This window comes from Rhamphochromis longiceps, linkage group LG7, assembly GCF_057381845.1.
Source record: "Rhamphochromis longiceps isolate RC_006_pf linkage group LG7, R_longiceps_female_GT1.1, whole genome shotgun sequence".
In the NCBI taxonomy this organism is placed as follows: domain Eukaryota; kingdom Metazoa; phylum Chordata; class Actinopteri; order Cichliformes; family Cichlidae; genus Rhamphochromis; species Rhamphochromis longiceps.
The window spans coordinates 50,570,774-50,594,816 of NC_140563.1; the positions used below are offsets into that span (position 1 = coordinate 50,570,774).

A 24,043-nucleotide genomic window follows, 5' to 3' on the forward strand; every position below is an offset into this window, starting at 1 on the left:
CAAAGTGCCAAATTATTCTCTTTTTTTTTTTTAAAATAAAACAAACAACCGTGTTTTTATTTCCAGTGTTTATTCATGTCTGTACACTGCAACACAAAAATTTTATTTTATTTTATTTTTAAACATATTTTACAAAATGAAAAACAAACATCCTTCAAAAACCCTTTTTAGACATGTTTCCAGTAAATAATCATTTGGACAAATCTGTTGCGGAGCAACTCATAAATGAAGCACCAACAACCAAAGATAATGAGAATAAAGCCACAGATGAGAAAGTACAAGAACCCAGGAATTCAGAAAACCGATAAAGTTGCACAATTTATAAATCCTGAATGACAAATTTTGCAGTTTCCATTCATGGAGGCATCCAAGGTAAGAAACTGCTGAGGATCTGTACATAAAATGTAATCCCACATTCCATGGCACCAGTGGTCCTTACGTACAAAGAATAATAATTTTATTTATGAGAAAATAAAATTCAGAATACTTTGATCGTTTTTCAGCCCTTATTTAAATCTTGTAACTACACCGAAACGACCAATTTAAAAAGTGAAACTTCCAAAACCCAGTGGCACATATGGCACTAGTCTAAACCAAAGTTTCTTTTTCTGCTTCAATAATTACTCACTGATCATTTCTGTATCCCCCTCCCTGTGTAGGAAACCCCCCCCAAATAAAACTTGTGTAACCAATGTTACCAACCCAAACTGTATTGCTGAGAGCCAAACTTGGAGTAAACAATAACGACTAACACAGTCACGTTGGTCTTGGAAACAGCCCTTCTGCACAATAATGCTCTGAAATTAAGTACAAAATACTCAAAACTCTCATTAGTAAGCCATAGTTTCCCACTGATTAAGTTAAAGTTTGCCAACCAAAGTGTGGGAACACAGATCAAGCTTACTGGTGCAAAAACTGAAGGAAACATTAAATAGCATCACCTTTGTTAATGACTACAACAATCTAGTTTAAAGGCAACACAGACTGACAAACAGGCTCAAAGTGAACCACTACATCCACCATCACAGCCAAAGAAAGACCTTTTTCTTTTGTTTACACAAGGACTTGAAGACACGCCTTTGGTTAAAGGCCAGGTTCACATTTTGCATGCATGGAAATGATCACTGGATATTGAAATGTTTCTTTCTGTTCATGAAGCAATAAAAATGAAAGTGTTAGGGGACAAAATCCACAGTCCTCATTTTGCATAAAAATGCTTTTGCAAGCCAAACTCAATCTGATCTTTTTATTCAAAATTCCCTTTTTCTGTTCAGCCGCATCTCTGGAAGCAGATCCAGTGACCTGTGTTTACATTTGATCTGCATCAAGAGCATATAAGGAAAAATACAAGTTAAAAGCAGTGACGTGTCCACTGAATCTGACCGTATTGGCTTGTAATGACCGATTTCAGCCAGGTCACCTGACTCTACCTTCCTGTTCTTTTAAGCAAGCTCAACAAAAGCTTTAGGCATTAGCAGTGGTATAACAGTAGCACTGTGCTTCCTTTGTCCTGAGGATGTACCATGTTTGGCCAGCTGCACCTCATAACTGCACAAATTGAGATGAGATCAGGTTGCAAGATATTTTCATACCTGGTTGTCTGTGCCAACCATGTGCAACTACAGTACGTCTGTAGAGTCACAAGCAAGAATTTGGTTACACAAGAAGAGCACTGTGAATTGTGTACCTTTTCACAGCCAGCATGGACAGCAGGAATGATCACAGGGACCAGAAACTCAACGTGTGCGTTGCTTTTATTTGACACTTGAACGCTATAGTTTCCACGAGGAGGCCAAAAGTGCAATCTTCTTTGACTTGATGACAGGAATAAAATGAAGTCTGCTTTGGTCTAACAAATTAGGCACTACAATTAAACGGTCCTGCAGCCAGATCACCTCATACCACAACTTCACCATTATTCCAAAAACCATTAAACACGATTCACCAGTGAGTCAGGTACTTCCCAATCATCATTCACACAAAAACAGCATTCCTCACAGGAGCAGAAAGGTAAGACACAAAATGAAATGTTTATAGCTTGAAATCAACAAGACTACACTTGCACCTGATACACAATGGCTTCTGAAAATGCCTGTGCAGATACAGCCCCTCTGAAATAAAGGTTTTTCCAACTCTGCCTCTCAGCTTTGTTCATATGTTAGTTGTACCCCAACATACCTTCATTCATCTGATTGTGATTAATGCATGTGCTCATCATTTAGCCTTCTTATTGCACCTGCACTGTGTTGTCAATCTGACAAAGCCAATTTGAAACAACAGAAAACAGATTCCAATATGGAGGATTTAAAATGAATAAATTAAATGCCAATTTAATGTAACCATCTGGCACTTCTGCAACACACTTCATGGTCTTTAGCAGAAAAAAAAAAAATCAAAATACAAAAGCCTAAGTTTAACTTTCAGAATGAAACAGATATGAAATAAAATCAACCAGGAAAAGTTGAGACTAAATATCATTTAAGTGCTGCGTTTCCTGACATCAATAACAAAAGTTGGCATAATCAGCATAAAAAAGTAACACCTTTGTGAGTACTTCCACCACAACTGTGTTTATCAGCCAAGTAGGACCAAAGTCCATTTTCAAAAATATCCGATGTGCTTCCATTCAAATGCCACTAAGCCCCGATTTGTAAGTATTTTCTGACATCATCTGAAGGTGTGGTTTTCAGCATACGTCCATGTTTTTTAAAGTGTCAGGAAAACAAGGCGACAGGAAGAACAAGAGCATCAGTGTGTGTCGTCTTCTTGATGGGGAATCCAAAATCTAGCCTTTAGAGCATGCATCCGCATCGATACTGTTGACGAGATTAGTCAATGTCCATGCCAAAAATGGCACAAGCCTGAGGGTAAGCTGAGGTTGTGATCAGGGTAAACATACCAACGTGATTTTAAGGCAGTGAGAGGCAGCTTGAAGGTTCACAGGCCTTCGGTGTCATACCTTTTGGCTGTCCAGCCTCAGCCAGTAAACACCTTGTCTTGTGTAGCGGACCATGGAGGTCATATCTGAAGACAGGTTTAAGGGCCCCATAACAGTGTCCAGCTCTGCCAACATACCTGAAACACATGGAAACAAAAGCACGGTAAAGCTCCACAAACAAAAACAAGTCCATCCATCCATTCGCTTCCGCTCATCCTTTTCAGGGTCGCGGGGGGGCGCTGGAGCCTATCCCAGCTGTCATAGGGCAAGAGGCGGGGTACACCCTGGACAGGTCACCAGTCTGTCGCAGGACCAACACACAGGGACAGACAACCAGTCGCACCAACATTCACACCTAGTGGCAATTTGGATTATCCAATTAACCTATCCCCACAAGCTGCATGTCTTTGGACGGTGGGAGGAAGCCGGAGTACCCGGAGAGAACCCACGCAAACACGGGGAGAACATGCAAACTCCACACAGGAAGACCCCGGCCTGATGGTGGAATTGAACTCAGGACCTTCTTGCTGTGCGGCAACAGTGCTAACCACCGTGCTGCCAAAAACAAATCAGTCAAACAATTTTAATTTGTTAATTCGTTTTGTTTGTTTGTTTGTTTGTTTTTTTAAAATAAATGTGATGTAGCACGGTACAAGTTAGTCAGTGATGCATACTGAGAATGTCGGCTGCCCACAGGAACAGCAAAGCAACAGGGCAAGCAAAACAACTGGATCTTTCAATATTTCCTTAGTTTGTCATCTTTACTTTGCAGTTTCTCTCAATATTACCTTAGTTTCGCACACAATTTCCTATGCATAAACTGCAAATAAAAAATACAATTTTTTGTTATGTCCTAAATCCTTGTCAAGCAGATGCCAGCTATGAGGGGAAAACCCTTCTCACTGCAGCTGCACACAACTAAATTTTACTGGCTGACCAACTTTGCATCCTTTGCCTTTGGTGATGGCGCATTATGATTGATAAAATGTTTCTTGTAAACCTAGTGGAGTTTATAAAATCAACAGATTAATTGCTTATGAACATCCGACAAGTGACTATTTGCATCATTATTAAAGCACAATAATTAAAGTGTCCTGTGTGGTTAGAAAAGCACAACCAATGTCTTTAAGTCCCTCCACACTACAAACATTCACTAAGCTTTCCAGGTCGTTTTAACCTTCTTTAACCTTTGGTCTCTTTTCCTTTGTTCTTACCGCTGCCTTTACGTGCCAACTCTTCTGCCTGCTCCCAGTTGTCATGAGCACTCAAAAACAATGATGTGATGTTGACATAGGTGAAAGTCATTTGTTCAATGGCTTGAGGAACTGCCACAGTACTGCCCACAACCAACCCACTGGCACTGTGGTTAGAGCTAGGACCTGAGGTGGTGGCTGGAGATGGCAGGCAGGTGGACAGGTTGTCTCCCACTCTAAAGGAGAATTGTTAAAAAAAAAATACAGAATGTCTTTACACAGTTGAGAGCAATGCACTCGCTACTGTAATATAGAAAGAAAATGACTTGCCTAGATGTTTGAGGATTGTGTGTTGCCTGAGCAGAGCTCTGTAAGAGAAATTTAATCAGCAAAACAAATATTGACCAGCTCCTGTGCTCATACATCAATGCCATTTTCTACAAGTAATAAGGCAATCTGCCATTACAAGCCATCTCCTTTAAATACTTACACTGAAGTGTTCAGTGAGGGTCTTTGAATACTTTAGTGCAGCTTTGTGTTTGTGTCGAAACATGGCCATATGCAGGAGAGACTGGCACTTCAAACTACAGGACACACATGACTGTTACTTATAGGTCACATGACTACAAACAAACAACAGAATAATAGTGAATATTATCATCCATCTATTCTACAACTCCTAATTTCTTATTTCTATTTGCTTACGCTTTCTTTGACAACATATTTAGACATGTGAGGAATTGTTTAATAAGAACTTTATGCTGCTACATATCAGTCAGTTTCCAGTGATACAGCCTAACTTCCTGAACTAACGTTACATGAGGAGGCATCAAGACAAACCTTCACAGGTTAATAGGGTCTCAGACATTGTAATAAATGGAGAAAACAGCACATTAATCATGATTCAAACCTTACCATAAAACTAGAAAGTCTTTCTCTGGGGGTGGAGCAGAAAGGTCCACTGAGTTTTTAAGTTTCAGCACAAACCTGTGAAATTAGAAAATCAGATCAAGTCATGGATCAAACTCAGAACCAAAATACAAATACCATAGATACACTGTGACAAATGTTTGTCTTCTTCTAGAGAAATATAAATTACTTGCTTGAGTGTCTTGAAAGTTAAAAGGCACATTTTCCCTGCTCTGTACTTGGCAACATGATTTACAGGCATGCGTCTGCTTCCACTATTAATTCACTCATGAATCTATCCTGGTGTCAGGCTTATTACAGGCAATTTTTACTGTGCTAACTAAAACAGCGTTATAAGATGCTTTTGTTTTTCTATAAGGCTCTCATTGGAACATTACAATTTTATATCACACTATGATAGACCGCTTCTGCATCACATTAAAAATTATTTACTTTGAAAGTATTTAGAGTCCAACTTACTTGTGATCTCACATTACTGGCTGATATCAGTCATTTATCTATGTTTTATGTAGCTGATTATAACAGTGGATAAATCTAATTTTTAAAAAGAGTTACACTGTTACATTGTTACATAGTTTGCCCACAACAGGACCGTGTGTTGCAGCTTTGTTCAAACCCTATATCAGATAAAATTCCTATATCAGACAGGCTCCATTTAAAATGTTAACATTTCAGAATAAACTTATCAGAACTGTTAAATGTATCCAAAACCTGGAGCACTTTTACTCTGTAGCTTTGCCATTACAACAACAAAAGTTATAATAGTGCAAACAAGCTCTGATACATGCAGTTTCGTACTTGAGGAGTTCCACAGTCTCTGCAAACATTGTGTAGGAAGACAACAACGTCTGTGGATCTTTTTCCATGGCAATGCCACTCTCAACAAAGAACATGGCAGCATCAAGGTAGTTGAAAGCTTTACTGAGCTTATCCGACTACGGAGAGAGAAACATGTACATATTGGTCATTAGTTAGTTGTATGACTCTGAACTGGATAAAACTTTATAAAATCAAGTTAAAGAAAACCTACCTCTGCATCTGCTTTATGCTTTAGTCTTTTGGCCTCTTTTATGTAATGTTTCACTGGATGTTGTCTGTGAGATAATGTACTAGTGTGAGAGGAGCACCAAAAATGCATAAGCAGGATATTAGCTGACATTACAAGCAATGAATCTTACTTCTCTTCAAATTTGAGCAAGGATCTGTTAGCCACAGCTTCGCTGAGGGGCTGTGATGATGATGTTACAGCAAAGCTGACCTTTGGGGACTTATTCTAGGATTGCAGGGCACATCTTGGTTAAAATTTGAATTCTGCTTATTAAGAGCCAAGTTTTCTGATTAAATTAGAAATCACTTAATCAAATTACTGGTTAAAGGAAAAGAAGGATAATTACCGTTTCAGACTTTGGGTGCTCTGTGGATTTTCCATTGCTCTTCTTGTGTTTATGAGACACCTTTTTCTTTTCTGTTTTCTTACTCGATTCTTGTGTTTTCACCTGGCTCTTGTGAAGCTTTGACTTTTTAGCAGCATCTTCAGATGGTTCAGGGTGCTGACAATCTTTCTTGGCCTTCTTCCGCTGCTGGGCCTCTGCTAGACTGCTTGAACACCTACAGGTGACAAGATCATTGAGGACGGTTCAAGGTACAGTGTAAGATGGTTAAATGATAAAGATCTGACCAATTTAGGGGACCTACTTCAGTTTCACAGAAACTTTTGTCAATGAAGCGTTCTTGTTTTCCAGCTTCTGTTTCTTCCTGGGAAGACCTTTGTTGTCTACCTCAGCCTAGAGAAGAGGACAAACCAGGCAATAAAATAAAAACTTTCCGTGCACATGTATGTTTACTAGAAGAGCACCAAACCTCGTGCTTCTCACATTTTGTGGTTTACTCTTCCTGCTGGTTTTAGTGTGGCTGTGTGTTGCAGAAGTACCACCGCCTACTTTATCTGGATCTGTGACCGGTGCAGATTGTTTTGCAGTGCTGGGAATTCCTTGGTGAATGCCAGAGGTCTGGGGCACTCTTGAGAGCAGACTTAGCTCTATCTTCACCATTAGGGATCTGGGAGTCCTCTCGAGGTCCAGAGAAGCCTTGGCAATACGCCCAGGCTTCTTTAAGTGCTTGTGGGTCGTTTTGTGAGGCATCTTGGTGCCCGTCTGGGAGATGGTCTCTGTGTTGGATTTGCTACAACTGATGCTGACTGGTGGGGCAGGCTGAACAGGGCTTTGGGCGGGGCAGGAGTTAGGAAAATGCTGTGAACTGAGTTTAGTCCTTTTAATGTCTCTTTTACCATTACTGCCTTCCTTACTTTTTTTGCAGTGTCCTACTTTCGTCTTTACCTTGGGTCTATCTGTGAAACACGGGTATTTTGTTTGAGCTGTTACCGCTTCCTCACATTTCACAGGGGTTGCTGCATCAGTGCGGTCTGGACAACCTCCTTTCACCGATTTTGAGAATTTCTTTGAGCTGTTCACATTAGCAGAGAGAGATTTTTGGCGACTTTGCAGACAACAGTTGTCCTGAGAGCTTTCACTGCTTTGCTGAGAAACTGCGGTGCTGTCTGTGTGGTGAGAAGAAAGCTGAGGCTGAGACTCCCCAGTAGAGTCAACCACTTGAACGCTGGAGTGTTTGAAGTCTTGAGTGAACTGTTGTTCTTTATGAGATGTGTTCTCAGGAACAAGTACCGCGCTTTGACTTTCACTGCCAGAATTTGGTTGGCTGGACCTGATCCAGTTTCCCAACTGCCAGTCCTCATGGCTCACTGCTGGGGCGTCAGCCTGCAAACACAAGTTGATTTCAGAAAAGGACGAACATAAAGATTCTGTACATGTACATATAAAAGTGAACGGTTACCGCAGTTTTAATTGAGGTGCCAGCTGGGGGCTGAGGTGGCTCCACAGTAGAGTTTTCACTCTCCGAATCTGATCCCGAGCTACTCTCCGATTCACTGGAGCTCATAGACTCTACCCCGCTGGAATGTGCCCCTTCAAATGAACTTCATCAAAAACACACAAACACCGGATCAATATTCAGTTTTTCGCTAGTTAATACATTCGGCAAATATGTACCAGAAAAATAATTGATGAGATAAACAATTCGATAAGTGCACCGTTTTAAAATAAATTTAAAGCCACAAAGACTGAATTAAATCATTAGTTGTTTAAATTAATCTGCTACTTTTTTGATAATAAACCACTTCAGCAATTAACAATTTTTGTTTGCTGCTTTTTCCCCTTTGTAGTAGTAGTAATAGTAATAATAATAATAATATTTAAATTAAATAGGACTACTTAAATATGGAGTGATGCAAGTGAAGTCTGTTTAGAAAAATAATTCAATAAATAGGAGAAAACCAGTGATTTCCTTTTGAGTTTAGCATGGTTCTTTGGCTGGCAATTTACATTTCAGCTAACTGCCACGGCACTTACGATGAGGACATCTGTTGGCTGGGATGAGATGACTCAGGAGGTGAGGAGTCATGGTTTCCTGGAAAAAGTAAACAAGAATTAGTACAACAAAATAAACAACAGAAGTTTAAAGTGGTTTTAAGCCTTTGCACTGAAATCTACTGGCAGAGTTTGGATTTTAAAGGTTATGTCTCATATCATGGAATTCATGCACTATATGGATCGTTGGGATGTGTGTACTTTTAACTTGTGTTGGTAAAACACGGCACCCCCCCCCCCATATTTGATGGCAGGTACTTCAACAGCTGGGAGTCACTGGGAGTTACTGAGTAACTGCACATCCGCCTTTGCCAGTAGGACCTGAAAGTTGGTGACATTTAACCAATATGTCTAGCTAAAGGAAGACTTAATACACTGCCTCCACTCACTTTCCCTATAGAACATTTTTCCATCTTTGAGAGAGCACCAGAGTTGTACTTAATTCATTTCATGTAAAAAAGTTGATGGAAAAATCCACTGATATCCAGAAATGTTACATAAATGATACTGATCATGCCCTGTTGTCCTGGGATTCCTACCATTTAAGCATTTATACACTGACATCTACAAACTACCCAAAGCAGGGTGTACATGCGCATGGCACTCTCCAGGCAGGAGCCTACTCCTGCATTACCATATGCCAGACTACACTGTAAAACAGCTCAGAAACCGCTTTAGGAACATTACAAAGGGTGCAAGGCAATGATGCAGTCATCAAGCTCTCCAGATCCCACTCTAACTGAGCAACCTCAAACCACCGGACCCCAAGGGACTTGATGCCAATGTTCAAGTGCCAGACACAATAGTAGACCCTCACAGGTCCTCCATCCATGCCTTGATAGGTCAGAGCTGTTGCTTAAATGAAAGGCATCATAGTGAAAACAATACTAAGTGGAAACTAAGAAGTAAAACACCATTCACTACTTCTCTCATTTAGATAAGATGAAATAAAACTGTGGGTGGTTTCTCAGATCTGTGGCCACAGAACAGAGCCTGTTTAATAGATCACATGACAGAGTCGCCTGCTACCACCATCAACCACAAACATAACAGACTAGCACCTGCTTTGCATTCACTGCCGATTTTTCAAGATAGTATAGAATACAGCATTTCTAACTAAGGTTGCTTGATCTATGACTGAATACTTCTTCGCTTCACTCACTCTGTCCTGGACATGAAGAGGCATGCTTTGCTTCCTGTAAAGACAGATAAAGAAACATGCTAGTGTTAATCAAGGTCGTACTTGATCTATATCTGCACATTTATGCCCACGTTTAGGCTCAACTGATAAACGCTTTAGCAACAAGACCTATGTTACAGCTTTTAAAGCTTTCTTGTGCTGATTTTAGCGGTCATGAAAAGATTATTCTGAGAAACACAAAAGCAAAGCTAATTTAATCACAGATGTAATCTAACTTGACTTGTGTAACTGAGAAGTTGACCTATGGCTGACACTAGTGAAAGACAAAAATATCCATCCTTGGGGAAGCATAAAAGTGATGTGTAAATTATCTCCTAATGTCTAAGGCCACTGCACAGCTGCATGGACTTATTGCCAGCGTGTGACTCAGTCACACCACAGTACTTGATGTGAATTTGTCAAAATTTGAGGGAGCTTTTGCACGACTATAGTTTAAAAGAAAATAACTTGGCCAATCTGGACTTCATTGAAGACTATAAGATACAAAATACTTTATAGCACCTTAGAAGAATTAAGATTTATTCTGTCTCCTACAGTGACTGACCTCTGCTCAATAATTTCAAGTTTGACAGAAGGAAATAATGAGGCAACCAAGACCCCTGCACTTATATAGACACGTGAAACATAAAATCAGATTTTTTACCTTGGCTAGGAAAGGGGACTTGGGGGGCTCATCTGTGCTTGGTGTGCATATAGTTTTTAGGAGAGGTGGCCAAGCATGAGCCATTTCCTATAGAGAGAAAAAACAAAGGGATATTTATTGTAGTGTAATGCATGCTGCATACACTCTCACTGGAGTCCCAACACATTTGTTAATTTCATCCTTTGCCTTTGAATTGAAAATAAGAACGCAAGCAGGTATTTTTACCCTTAAGATGTCCTCCACACATTGAGCTTCATCTGTCTTTGTCTACGGAGAAAAACAAAACGTATTCATTTCTGAAAGTACCCAAAGATCTTTAAACAAAATAAAGATCAGCAAATCTGTCTTCAACATCTCACATCATTAATTCCAAAATTTATAGCCAAGAGACAGCGATAATGCAATAGCTGTCCCTCATCAGCACTGAAAATTGTATAGTTTTCAAAAGTAATAGTAATTAATATTGTTATAAGATAATAAGAAAAAAAAGAATTTCATCTCTGTGCTAGATACAGAAAGACTTCTGCATAAGAGGGTGGAAAATCGTATTTTGTATGTATGACATTTGACTAAACAGTAGGTTGAGGTGTGTGTTTCTGATTAAACATTTAAAATAAGCAACAACTGTCAATACTCTATATCAGGCTACATTAGATAAATACTACAAACACATAAGTCCACATGGTACATTTCTGTTTGTTTTCAGGAGTCTCTCCCAGTTTTTCCTTCTGAATGGATAGTGTTTGAGATAAGGTCAGACTGAATGGGCCCCAGAGCAGTTATGCAAGTTGGTGACAAAGCTCATTTATTGTTCTGCTGAGCCTAGGGGTGAATTTATCACAGGTCACAAAACACAGACTGCTTGCAACATCATACTGTCCACCTGAGAAAGACATGAGCACGTGCTCAAAAGACATTATGTAATATTTACACAGTAAACTTTCAAGACGCATCGTTTTCAGGAGTTTCCATACTCTTGTGATAAATAATGTAGAACTCATCCGATTGTAAAATGAAACAGTGATTACATTGTGTTTCTAACAACAGAACAGTTCATAAGACATCTATAGCCGTATACAGATGAGGCGTTAGTAAGAAATCCAAGTGAGTCACTGCGAAGTTATCTTGCACTGGATTTGTCCCAGCAGCAAATACAGCAGCTTATTCACACAGATTTGCTGCTGCAGGAGGGTAAGGGGGAGGTGCGGAGCAGTGCAGGTGCAAGGGTTGGGTGTATGTTTGTGCGTGTGATAGAGAACAGATGAATAGAGTTCAGCTGGAGTTCTGCCAAATTCTCAAAAAACAAAAAAACGAACAAGATGTTTTCAACGTAGTGAACAATCAAGTAGAATCACCGCAAATTGTGGAGACATTAAAGATAATTTGCCAGTAATACAACTGTATTTGTAATAATGCACATTATTAACAAAACCAAATTCCCTCCAGCTCTGGACTGTTGTGGGCTTAATATCACAAGCTTGACAGAATGAATAGCTTTAAGTGGCAGTAGCTAACCTTGAAATGGTAAGACTTTTTTTTTTCTTTCATCTTTTACTACCATTTCTGACTTTTCTTTTAAATTAATACTTTGACATTTGTTTTCTGGCAACATTACCACTTGATGATGAATGAATGAACTAGAAATCTTAGCTTGGCATTGAGAGTGAAAAACAAATAACCTTGTTCTTTCTATCGCTAACTGGTAGGTTTCATCTTGTTTGCTTTACACAGGTACAAGTGATAAGGCAAAAAAAAAAAAAAGCTTAACTTTTACTGGCTGTGTGGCATCTATGCCAAGTTAACCTTCTCCTGGCTCGATACACTCAAACCTATTTATTATTTATAATGCATCCCGAAAAGTGCATTTATCATAGCACCATCATCAACTTGTTTAGGCATTGTTGTTCTGGAAGAGAGAGTGTTGTTAACCCTTAACCCCAACAAAGTTTTGACAGTTGGGCTAGCAACATGGTAGCCCACTGCTAGCAGTTAGTAACAAGAGTATAGGAGGCAAAATTGGATAAAGTGCTATAAATGCATTCCATTTGTGTTTTTTCAAATAAATTAAAGTACTTTGTCATTGTTATTTTACTCAAAAAAACCCTGCACATTTCACAGTTGCTAAGCTGTAATATCTAAGACAATTAACTCACCTCCAAAAATTGTGGCGCTTTCTTTGTTTTACCCAGGTCAGACTTGCCTATCAACTCTGGCAGTGGTGCATATGGTTCTGGTGAAGGCTTTAGCTCAGGTGACTCTGTGACCAACTGGTCCTGCCCATCCATGGGCCGCACGTATGCTGTTGGCTTCTGGGTCATGACCACACTGGGCTGCTTAGATGACAACAGGAGAGGAAACGTCTGGGAGGGTAGTGCGTTAGTTTTGTTAGCTTCAGGCAGTGATACATCCTTAGGGGATTGTTTAATTTTCAATATGGAAACATCTACATTGCTGGAAGACTCAGAGGCATGGTCTGTGGACCCTTGATATTCATCAACAGTGTCCTTAGTGTCCGTGTCCATGTGATTATGGTCACTGGAATGTAGGAAGGGTAGCGGCTTAACATCGTCAGACTGATCAGACATTTCGTGGTAAAGACTGGCACGGTCCCTGAGGTCTGAGAAGACTTCGTTCTTCTTTTGTTGTTGTTGATGATGTGCTGAGTGGTTAAGCTGACTGCCCTGACTGTGGTTTAAAGGTGGCTTTGAGAAAGTGGATGAATGTCCATGGTGAGTCGGGGAAGTGGTAGTAACTCCTCTCATGGGGTGCAAGGAGTTACTAGAAGGCTCCTTCTGGCTTTGTGTGGACATGGAAAGGACCTGGTTCTGAATTGGAGGTTTGGTTGATTTATCTGTGTTTAACTGACCCTGATCCGACTGTGAGAGGTTTGCATAAGCGGGAGTGGGTATCATCTCAATGGAAAGTGGTGAGGGAGTATCCACATCTTCATAATTGCCCAGCATCCTCTGGATTCGATTGGAAAGTTCATCTCCTTTGTTTGTCTACAAAAAGGATCAACATGTTAATAGAAGGCCTATATTCAGCCTATAAAGCATTTTTCCAAACATAACTGCCCCAAACTCAAAGTCTGTCTGGTTGCGTCTAGTTCACAAACATAATCCATACACAGCTGAGTGTGAAAGAGTGAGGGGTTTTGTGTTCTAGCAAACACAAAACCCCTCAGGCACCAAAGTCCTGGCATATGATATCCTCTAAAATGGACTAAGAAAAGCTGCATAGGTGCTCACACCCAAATACATACAAACCAATAAAGGGAAATTAACAAATAGATATTCAAAAAAAAAAAAAAAAAGTCTTCAGCCATACAGGAGAGGGAGTATTTTGAATGAAAATAAATAAAAAGCTGACCACAAGGCCTTGGCTTTTATCAGGCTACATACAGTCCTTCTCTTTTCACATTCGGAAAAAAAAAACAACCAAAAAAACAAAACAAAACTTTATTCTTATTCAATAGTTTTCTAAAAGTTGCTACAATTAGCCATCAATTAAAAATAAGGCAATGGAAAAAACTCTTTTAAATCCTCTTTATAGTGAGTTAGCATGATCAGTAATGTTCACTTTCCAGGAGACCACAGAGTGGTAAAGACTGGGATGCAAAGACTAAAGAAGGAATATCTGGCAGGACTCTTTAAATGCGTATCAAATACACCAGATATTGTATTCACGATGTAAAAACTGCCTAAACCTGTTCTGCACATACTGTCACAATGTCACTCTGTTGCAGTCATTAACATATAAAAAAAAAAGAAAAAAAAAAAAAAAAAAAAGAAAACCTTGCTATACATAACCACAAGAATTAAAACTTGCAGGTGCATGCTTTACCTTGTATGGCTCCCCAAAAAGGGGTACATTCTCAGGCTTAGGTTCTTGGGTTTGGCTGGCTTCTTGGACCCTCTGTTGCCATGCTCGGAGGCGAAGGAGGTGCCTCTCTCCATCGTGTGCACTGCAGAGGATTACAAAGAAAGACAGATGTTAACTGAACTGCTTTTACAAGTATACTAGCTTAACAAAATAGCCAGACACAGAGATTGACAATAAAATGGAAAGCTTACCATCAAACTATGGAGACATGGTTAACTAAATGGTTTAAGACTGTAATGCAGCCCTTATTTGTTTTCTGACATTATTGCTGAAACTGGGTTTGGCTTAAGAGATCCTAAAATTTAGTGACTGCAATTTTAGGGCATCATATCATACTCTTATTTACCCCAGAGGCAGAGCAACAAGGTCTAATGGGAGAAGGTGCCATCCGTCATATCAACAGACATTTGTAATTGGACTCACAGGTGCCCTGAGGATTCACCAAAAACATTCACATCTGTTCTTTCTAGTCCCCAAAGATAACATGCAGCTCTTCAGACATAAAATAGATGATTATAACTAATAGTCTGGATATTCTGTCACTGGCAGAAAGCTTGTTTACAATAATAAATTATACTGTAGAAAAACAGTGTAATGGAAGCATTTCCGAGGAAAATCAATACATGCTACATACTTTGGATATACTCACGCAAACTAAGCATTTAATGTACCTTTTGAAATTTCTGTTTTCTTCCCAAAACAGTGTTATCGTCCTCGCTGAGAGCGGCCCCAGTGGAATGCCTCCATGGCAACAAGTGGAGCAGCAAAAATTTGGGACTAAGCCAAATGCATAAGGCCAAACACCTCTGAAAGCTCAAACCAGTAACAGGCTCTTCCTCAGAAACAGTAAGGGGTAAACAATACAGCTGATTATATTAAAATTACAGGCTAGTCTTTCAAAACAGTCATGAAAGCTTTTGTTCTGAAGATTGTCTATGGTGATAACAATGATGCACAAGTGAAACAACCCAAGTATCTTATAGAAAGTAAAAGGCATACAGAAATGTTAAATACCGAATAATCAAAGACAACAGAGCCTGTTTTCCACAGACTTGAATTTAATTTTTATTGATAGCACATCTACAATAAAAATTACCATTAAAAAGATTCTATTAACTGTCTTTTTATACACTTTCTTTTCTGCTAATCCATCTTAGATTTGAGAATGTAGTTAGAATATTCCATCAGTCAAAAGGTGACAGGTGGGTTACACCTGAGACAGGTCACAGTGCTAACACAGAAGAGATAAATTGGCATATTCCAAGCCTATAGCTGATTTAGAATCACAAGTTCAACTAACATGGTGGGGGAATGCAGACTCCACACAGAAAGACTGCAGCCAGCAAGCAGGTTTGAACCCTAAACCTCCTCGTTATGAGGCGACAGGAGCAAGGACAGCACCACTGTCAACCCTCCACACTGCGGTGTCCAGGTTTATATGTCCAGTGTCTTCAGTCCAAGACAGGGGTTTTGGAGTCTGTCAGACTGTGGGAGTAGACACTCAGGCAGCTGAATGATGCCGAAGGCCACAACAACAAAGACCTAACTAGGGAGCCAGCTGGCAGAAAATAAGAGATGTGAGGGACCAGGGCTGTTTAGCAGTGACTGAACTTGACGTGTCCCTTAGCATACTGACAGCAAGGGGGGTGGAGGGGGTCAAAGAAAATAAATAAATAAATAAAATACAGATAACCCTCTGTGGGATCATGTCAACTATGAGTCTGGCTGACTCCTTTGAATTTGGGAGACAGAAGAATGAGAAAGCTCTAGCATACAAATGCCAGTCACAGAAGACAAAATACCACAAACTAGGTGACTGCAGGACAAAACAGCAAAATAACAACCTTGCATAATTACCCACAAGAAAGCAGTACCGATACTGAAACGGCAAAAGGACGCAAATTCCACCTACAGTACACACACGCGCGTGCACACATGCATGCACACGCACACATGCATGCACACGCACACATGCATGCACACGCACACATACACAGTTCGATGAAAGATCTTGCAGTGTCAGTGGTAACACAAATTCAAATCAATTTGAGACAGCGGTCACAAAATCTGAGGGCTCAAATCAGATAAATATAGAAAGACAACAATCCAACCTAGAAAGCGACTCAGTTTTATCAAGTTATCCTGTCAAATGTTACACATACTTCTAATCTGTCTCAAATTTAAGAGAATGCAGAGCCACCTCTATGGCAAAGATACTCAAGTTTCCAAAGATAGTATGAGGTAAAATTACATCTTGAAACTTTGTTGAAAATGGCTGACAGTCAGTGCCATGACTGACCACACTGCTTTGCCTTTGAAGCACTTTTGCCTAATTCTAGATTTATAGCATTCACAAGGTTCTCAGAAAAAGTCATCTTGACCTCAAGTTTAGATGTCAAGATCACCGAGACTCAAACTTGCCTGAGATTTTTAGTAGATAGACCTATGGTATGAATTTGGAGCTCCTGTATGGTCCTATTGCATTTAGAAACTTAGGGTCCCCGCCCCCTGCCCTCCCATCCAGCAGTGTGTTAACAATACCTTATCAGCCTTTTACAACTGAGGGGTTGGAAAAAAAAAAGGGTAAATAAATAAAGGGTAAAAAATGATTACTTATTTCTTACTGTATTGTCTAAAAATGTGGGAAGAGGATTACTACTCATGGTTATATATTTCTTAGATTGATTTTATATTCACTTTTTAATTTTGGTGAGACAAATCAAGTAATTGGAAGATGTCACCGACAGGTCTCCCCATTTTAAAATCATTCCTTCGTCAAAGTCATTATAAGTGGTTTGAGATTTGTGAATTTAAAAGCCAATCACATCACTTCTATTGGCACGGGGGTTGCCAACAGAAGTGCCCCCAGCAGAACCAAAGGATTCCTTCACTGCAGAAGTCTAGCTTTTCACTTTTGTCTTTAAGAATGAACCCATGGCTTTTATTTTCTAGATAAATCAATTATTCTACAAAATAGGCAGTACTTGCGACATTAGTGAACAACTTTCTCTTGCCGTTTTGAAATGATTAATGACCTCTATAAAGAGACTTGGGACATATAGAGAACTTGAGCTGCCAAGCAGGGCAGATATATTTCAAAACCCATCAACCTGATACTGAATACTCACTTAACCCAGCTGTCTCAGCCAATTTACAGACTATTCAACAATATTCCTCTTATTTCAGAAATTATTGAAAGGGGAAAAAACCCCAGCTAAATGGTCATCTGCAGAGGAATGGTTTATTTGAAGAGTTGCAGTCAGGATTTACACTTCATCTTGTGGCAACAGTGGACTCCTCTCTATGATTGCCCTGCTAGACCTCAGTGCAGCATTCACTGCCATAGACCACAATATTTTACTATACAGATAAGAACATGACACAGGTATTAAAGGTACTGTGCTGCAGTGGTTCGAAGCAAATCTATCAAACAGTTTGTTCATATAAATGAATCATATAAAAGGCGTTCCACAGGGTTCTGTGCTGGGACCAGTGCTTTCATACATTATAAAAGCTTCACTAGGGCAGTATCCTTAGAAGGCATAGCAAACATTTTCATAGACTACTTGCTTGTAGTTCCCAGGATATTTAAAAGTAAAATGGGATGCAAATCCTTCAGCTTTCAGGACCCTCTTCCGTGGAACCAGCTCTGAGTTTGGGAGACAGACTCCCTGTCTCTCAATACTTTTAAGATTAGGTTTAAAACTTAACATTTTGATAAAGTTTATAGTTTGAGCAAATCGGGTGACCCTGGACCCTCCCTTAGATTTGCTGCAATAGGCCTAGGCTGCTGGGGGCTTACCATGATTCACTGAGCATTTCTTCTAGACTCACCCCTTTTCATTCTCTCACTGCATTTTGCACTCCATCATCAGTTATTATTAAGCTCTTCCTTAATAGTGTGTCTTTTATCTCGTCTCCCTCCCCTCACCCACAACTGGTCGCGGCAGATATAGTCACACTCACACACACACACACATATATATACACGGCGTTTTTTTAAGAGCTTTGGACGCCCACATACTTCCGACTCCAGCTGTTTTCCAACTAAATCCAAGTTTTTAAGAAACGACGGCTGAGGTTTGATAATCCGTGAGTTATTAAGCGGTACGTTTTCTCCAAACATGAACGTAAAATGTGCAGTCTGAAAACACAAAACAGCTGCTATAAACACACAAGCCCCGTTAACCCAGCTGCTAAAACTCACACGACCCTGCAGTTTCCAGCTGATTCCACCTCTTCCTCGAAATGCTTACAGAGCTAAAACCCTGCACGGCTTTTAGTTTAACCTGTAAACAAAATAACAATTAACTCTAACATTTCAACAAAGTTTCAAGCTAAACCTGGCCTCAGATAAACCCTTCGGAGCGCTGCCACCGAGCAGGCTGACCTTATCCAACTAATTAACTTACTCCGACGGGTCGGACTGGGAAGCTAGCGTTCAGCTAGTAGCTGCTAGCGTCGGCTGTGTCTGCCTACCTCGGCTGAGATGTCATGGTGCGTCTCACAACAACCAAAGTTGGTTGTCATGCGTCTCTCACAGTCCTCGCCGAGGTCTTCTTCTCACTTGGTCACATTGTTTACCGGTGAAGGTGGGTTGTTAGTTTGAAAACTGTCAGGACGACGTTGTTTAATAGTTGTCTGCTGCCACTACGTGTTTGGGCTTTCCACTCTGTCTGCCTAGTGGATTGTTCTACTCTTCTTAGCCATCCGGGGACCAACCTCAGTTTTATACACTCAAATTTGTTAAAAAAGATTGCTAAAGCTGTCGATTTGCTTTTCTAAGTATATATCGAAAATAAATGTGTCGAAAGAGTCCAATAGGGGCAACATTATTAATCGTTTTTTCTCCTTTAGAGGGGTTTGCGCAAACTTTTCACAATTACCCCTGCCTGAGACACATGGTACAGCCACCTGTGTTTATATTTACGTTACGTGCTCCATCGTGATTTAACTTGGTTGACGGTACCTGAAGAATAGAATGAATAGAATGATTACGTAAAACAAGAAAAGATAGAGAATAAGTAAGTAATTTTATTATAATATGATATAACAAAACATGTAAAATGTACATAAACAAAAACAATGCTTTATTTTATAATATTTATTATTTACAGTGAGCTCTTGCCATAATTTTAGTATTGAAAACCCTACAGCAAATAATCATTTGATCTCATGATTATATGTAATGGAAAAAGAGAGATTTAAAAAATCTGATTTAGGGAAATCATCCCCTTTGTCCTGTGTGGTCCTGTTTGATATATTTGACTAATATCCATTCATAAATAAGATCATTTGAGGGGACACATGAATAAATTGTTCTTGGCAATATGTATCCATTGAACTTAAAAAATGACTCAGTAAGAAAGCAGACAGCTTAAAGGCAAGTATGACTGGCTTTTAAACACACAAGATACCTTTTTTTCTTTTCTTTTCACACTTTCTTGTGATTTGTTTGTTGGTGGTGATTAAGACAGGCAGAATGTCCTGACTCACTCTTCACCTTTGTCACACCTTTCATGACATTTCGGAGAAAGGTCTGTCTGGAGGCCCAATAGGAGGGTTATGTTATGCTGCCCCTGGTCGCCTGCCAGCAGAGCACACCAACAAAAACCCTCCTTCATTTAAGCCTTAATAGTGCTTAGGCTTAATAGTGTGTCTACACTGTAACAGAAAAAAGGTTTCCCCCCACTGCCCACCCAAACCCCTTCAATCCATACAAAACAGTACATCAATAACAACAGATATGGCATTGATTATGTTATGCAGAGAAGAGAGCTGGGATGGGGTGGTTTGCAAAACCACTTGCAGATGTTCAGTAAATGTAGACAGACTACATGAAATTTTCCAATTTTGTGTATTAAAGAGTATCAGCTCAGCCATCAGCTGATGTATTCTGGCACTGAGATTTGCCAAGGTTTGCTTAGGATGACTTTTTGTCATGACCAAACTAACGCTGTGATTGATTAGTCAATTCAAACAGATTTTCTTTTATACTAGGCTTATCATTTAAACATGCAGTTGGAATGGATCTTTTAGTATATATTTTGATCATTAGGAATAATTCCACTAATTATTTTAAACAACTGATTATTATTTTGAGACAGATCACAAAAACTGCAATGGAACAGGAGCCTACTTGAAGCACCTTTGTGGATTTTCTTGTCCACATTTTGGAGGAATATGTGAAATATGGTGTTTGTTAAAAGACAGGAATAATGCTCAACATTTCACAGAGAAACTGGTGTTTCACCCTACTTGTAGTTTTTTTATGGCAGTAAATTATTTATTTATACTGATTGTAATTCTGGTGCAGTACTACCCTGTAAGAAGTCTGCCATCCAGTGGATGCACAGTAAACGGGACTTAATTCCAGTACTTCCATTAGTTTACACCATACCCAGGAGGTGGCAGTATATTATGTCCTTGTGTAGTAATGAAATGCAATAAGATATTTGTTTGTGAGGATTTTATGCATAACAACTGAATAAAATAAACAAACAGACAAAATGGAAGTGGGAAAAAGAGCAAAAATATGTTTACAATCACATCTTATCATAGCTTTCTTAAATAGTTAAACTCAATAAAGATGTGAGAGTGAAAGGAAAATGAAATGGTTTAATATTAAACTATCAACCCTTATAACACAACATTAACATCATTGCATTCTTCATTTAGAGAGAACATTTACATAGCTTTTTGCCTTTCAGTAAGTCAGCAGAGCAACAAGTTTGCCCTGAAAGTTTCAGAGTGCTTGACACATCTAAAATCATTCCCCATCTGCTCCTTTTAGCCAAAGTGCCACGAAACACCCTTACAACTGAAGTCACATAAACCAAAAATATATCAAAAGAATATTATTGTGGATAATACAAGTATATGTGCCATATAATGTTCATAATACCCACGTCATCATGCTCATATGCTTGATCATCATCTTAACACGTATTTCTGAAAGAATGTAGTATACAGCTTCACTGATCATAGCAAGTGCATTAAATGCATTTTGTCAGAATAGTAAATAATATCGTTACTATCACTCACATGGCTTTCCAAGTTTAGTGAACTTGTGGACCTCACTCTCATTTTCTGTTCACTCAGGTAAGGGATTTAAAAGCACACTGAGAGCACTAGAGAATAAATCTAAACTTGCTTAAGAATATAGAGAAATTACAGTTATTAATCTTTTCTGCCCCAGCCTTACCCCTGAATTACAATCCAAGCATAACCATCCATTACTAGCATCTCTGATACCCTATTTTATTATTGGACCTTGGAGACCCACAATAGATTTTCCTTATTGCTGTTGGCCACTTAAGTATAAATTACAACCACTTCCAAACACACTTGTTACTTGTTGCTTCAAAATAGCTCACAAGGAAATAGTGAACATTGTATTCTATTCTATGAGTCTGAAAGGTTTACTTACTAGATACCTTAGAAAGTAAGCTTTTAACATACAAAGTATGAAAAGAACAAATAAAGTAAAATGTCTAAAGCGTTTATATAAGCAATAAGAATGTAACACTTCCAGCTTCCAGGTATGATCAAATTAGCTAGATAAAAAAAAACAAGCTGTGTGACAATTTTATACTAACCCCTGTGGGTATGTGGCAGCTTTAAATTAATGAAAAGCAAACGATGCCAATTTTTAAAGAAAATCACCATAAGTTATAGAGAGAGCTCCATCTCCTTTCTGACAAAGGGACTGTTCTTTTTTTTTTATTCATTCTGTACATTTGCATCTAATACTTCCATTAAAATGTCTAAAAATGCAGGACCTTTCATATTATTTAATATCCTAATTGGTGGTTTTACTTAAAAGATCTGGATACCTCTACCTCTGATATTTTATCCAGCACTTTGTTGTTGGCGCTGATTTGGACTTCTTTGCCAGAAGGTGACCAGATATGGAGGACATTTAAGAACCGTGTCCCCCAGAGCATCTTCCTGGGTAGAAACCTGGATGCAGAGCGATGTCCCAGCGTTCTGTGTGCTGAAATGCTGTGTGACGTCGTAACGAAGGCCGCAGCTCTCTGCGATTGTTGTAGGGCTGTTATGTGCGTGTAGTGTAGTGGCAGCTGGAGCAGTGGCTTTGACCTCCAGTTGCTCATGTCCCACAGCAGATATATCCACAGGCAATACCGCGTAGGCATGCAAAAAGCTCTCACCAATGTTGCACTTGAGGTCAGTAGGCCAACAGTATTCCCCGAGGTCTCCTAGGAAAGTAAACTAGTTTGTGAAGGCCTATACACATGCGCAATATAAAACAGGTCAGTCAGGTGGAGATAGATGCAGCAGAACCCCTTTAATTAGCGATGATGTCTCTCAGGAATTATTTTCAGAACACAGCCTGAGATTTGATTTTGCAACAAACACCCCGCACGCCTCCAACCCAGAGTTGATGGTGTCATGTTGTGTCTCCTTACCTTCAGTTGAGTCTGACAGCCGAATATTATGATTGTCCTGAAGCTGCAATTTTTTGATGTATGTCATCCCAGTACACTCCATTAAACAGTCACTTGGTTGTATCACCCTCCTGGGAAGCGGGTTGATCAGTGTTTCTTTTTCTGAACATTCAATTGCGCCGACAGCCAGCAGAAGTGGCCACAGTATGCCAAAAGACAACCATATGCCGATATGTCCTGGCATTCTGTCCAGCATTAATCAAAAACCGAGGCAGCTGCCAATGTTGAGCTAGACCTGAAACTTCACAGACTTTAAACTTAGAACTATATGTAAGGATTTCACTGCAGCCAGGAAAGGATTACATGTACAGCAGCTAAAAAAACATTAGAGGCTCCTCAGAAGTACGCAACATGTTGCTCTCCCTCACACCAACACCTAGTTTTATACAGTACTGTGCCAACTTTTCCTCATCATCTACTTTTTCCCTCCCACTTGAATTAACAGCAAGTCTGTGGCTGGCAGTAAGCCACGAGGGGCTGGTATAAGGAAAGTTTTATTTAAAAATGTCAGTTCAGAGAATAACATAAAGAATACTGTAACGTGGGTTGTATTCAGTGGTTGAGAGGACCACTCAGCCCACAACAACACTGGTACTGGGAATTCCACAGAGCTTGTCCTTTAATAAACACACTATTCACTAACCTTACAAGGCCCTGTTGAACGGCTGCTGTCTTATCATGAAGCAAGCAGTGTTCATACAACTCGTAACGTTACTTTGAGTTAAGGAGGTAAAGATATGAGGTCCATCTGAGTCCATGTGTTCATGTGCCAGCACGCTTCTCACACACTCTACAGGGGGCAGTGGCGCATACTTGTGACATCACTAAACATTAACTTGGGTGGTCTTAAAGAGACACCACACAATTGTGACTGTTACAATGCATTGTTGTGATATGTTATACTTGTATTTCTTGTGTTTTATTGTGAAGCATTTTGTTTAATTTGTGAATTATACTTACACAATAGCAACTGAGAAGTATTAAAAAAATTAGCTGATTTCAATCATTTATAATCTTTTATTGGAATAAGCAAGAATTTATTGAATGGTACAAGTGATTAAGATGGGAAAACAATGTCTTGAGCACAGTAAAAAAAAAAAAAGGTTTATCTAAATATGTTAAATTGCTTTATTGTATAGCACTGTAAGCAGTATTACACTTGTGAAACATTACTTAAAACATGGTGGTAATTTTGTAAAATAAGCCGTATACAACAAAATAAAATTACAACCAAGAGCTGTCACCAGTCTTAATTAAAAAAGCATACATTTGAAAACAAACAAACAAAAAAACAAGAATTCTTCCGTGTAAATGTATATAAAAGCAGTCAGATAATGTAATGTAA

The 24,043-nt window shown here is 39.3% G+C and overlaps 1 protein-coding gene and 1 long non-coding RNA gene across 3 annotated transcripts; both read right to left on the minus strand.

Annotated features, from left to right (window-relative positions):
* Window positions 1-74: 74 nt before the first annotated feature.
* aff1 (AF4/FMR2 family, member 1) lies at window positions 75-18,976 on the minus strand. 2 transcript variants are annotated; one of them, XM_085414136.1, is made up of 19 exons: window positions 18,710-18,976; window positions 14,192-14,312; window positions 12,502-13,350; window positions 10,574-10,615; window positions 10,349-10,435; window positions 9,667-9,700; window positions 8,487-8,544; window positions 7,912-8,053; window positions 6,936-7,835; window positions 6,757-6,845; window positions 6,456-6,669; window positions 6,240-6,334; window positions 6,092-6,155; window positions 5,860-5,996; window positions 5,047-5,118; window positions 4,622-4,715; window positions 4,462-4,499; window positions 4,153-4,367; window positions 75-3,075 (listed from the first exon to the last, which is right to left on the minus strand). In XM_085414136.1, exons 1-19 carry the CDS (start codon window positions 18,724-18,726, stop codon window positions 2,954-2,956), a joined length of 3,390 nt encoding a protein of 1,129 aa, XP_085270262.1. In that variant the 5' UTR covers window positions 18,727-18,976; the 3' UTR covers window positions 75-2,953. The 2 variants fall into 2 exon arrangements, with proteins under 2 accessions (XP_085270262.1, XP_085270263.1); XM_085414137.1 differs by lacking the exon at window positions 18,710-18,976 and adding an exon at window positions 18,438-18,667.
* Window positions 18,977-19,244: 268 nt separating this feature from the next.
* LOC146666224 (uncharacterized) lies at window positions 19,245-23,493 on the minus strand. Its single transcript, XR_014912753.1, has 2 exons — window positions 22,660-23,493; window positions 19,245-22,449 (listed from the first exon to the last, which is right to left on the minus strand). It is a non-coding gene; the product is annotated as an uncharacterized LOC146666224 (long non-coding RNA).
* Between the last annotated feature and the right edge of the window lie 550 nt (window positions 23,494-24,043).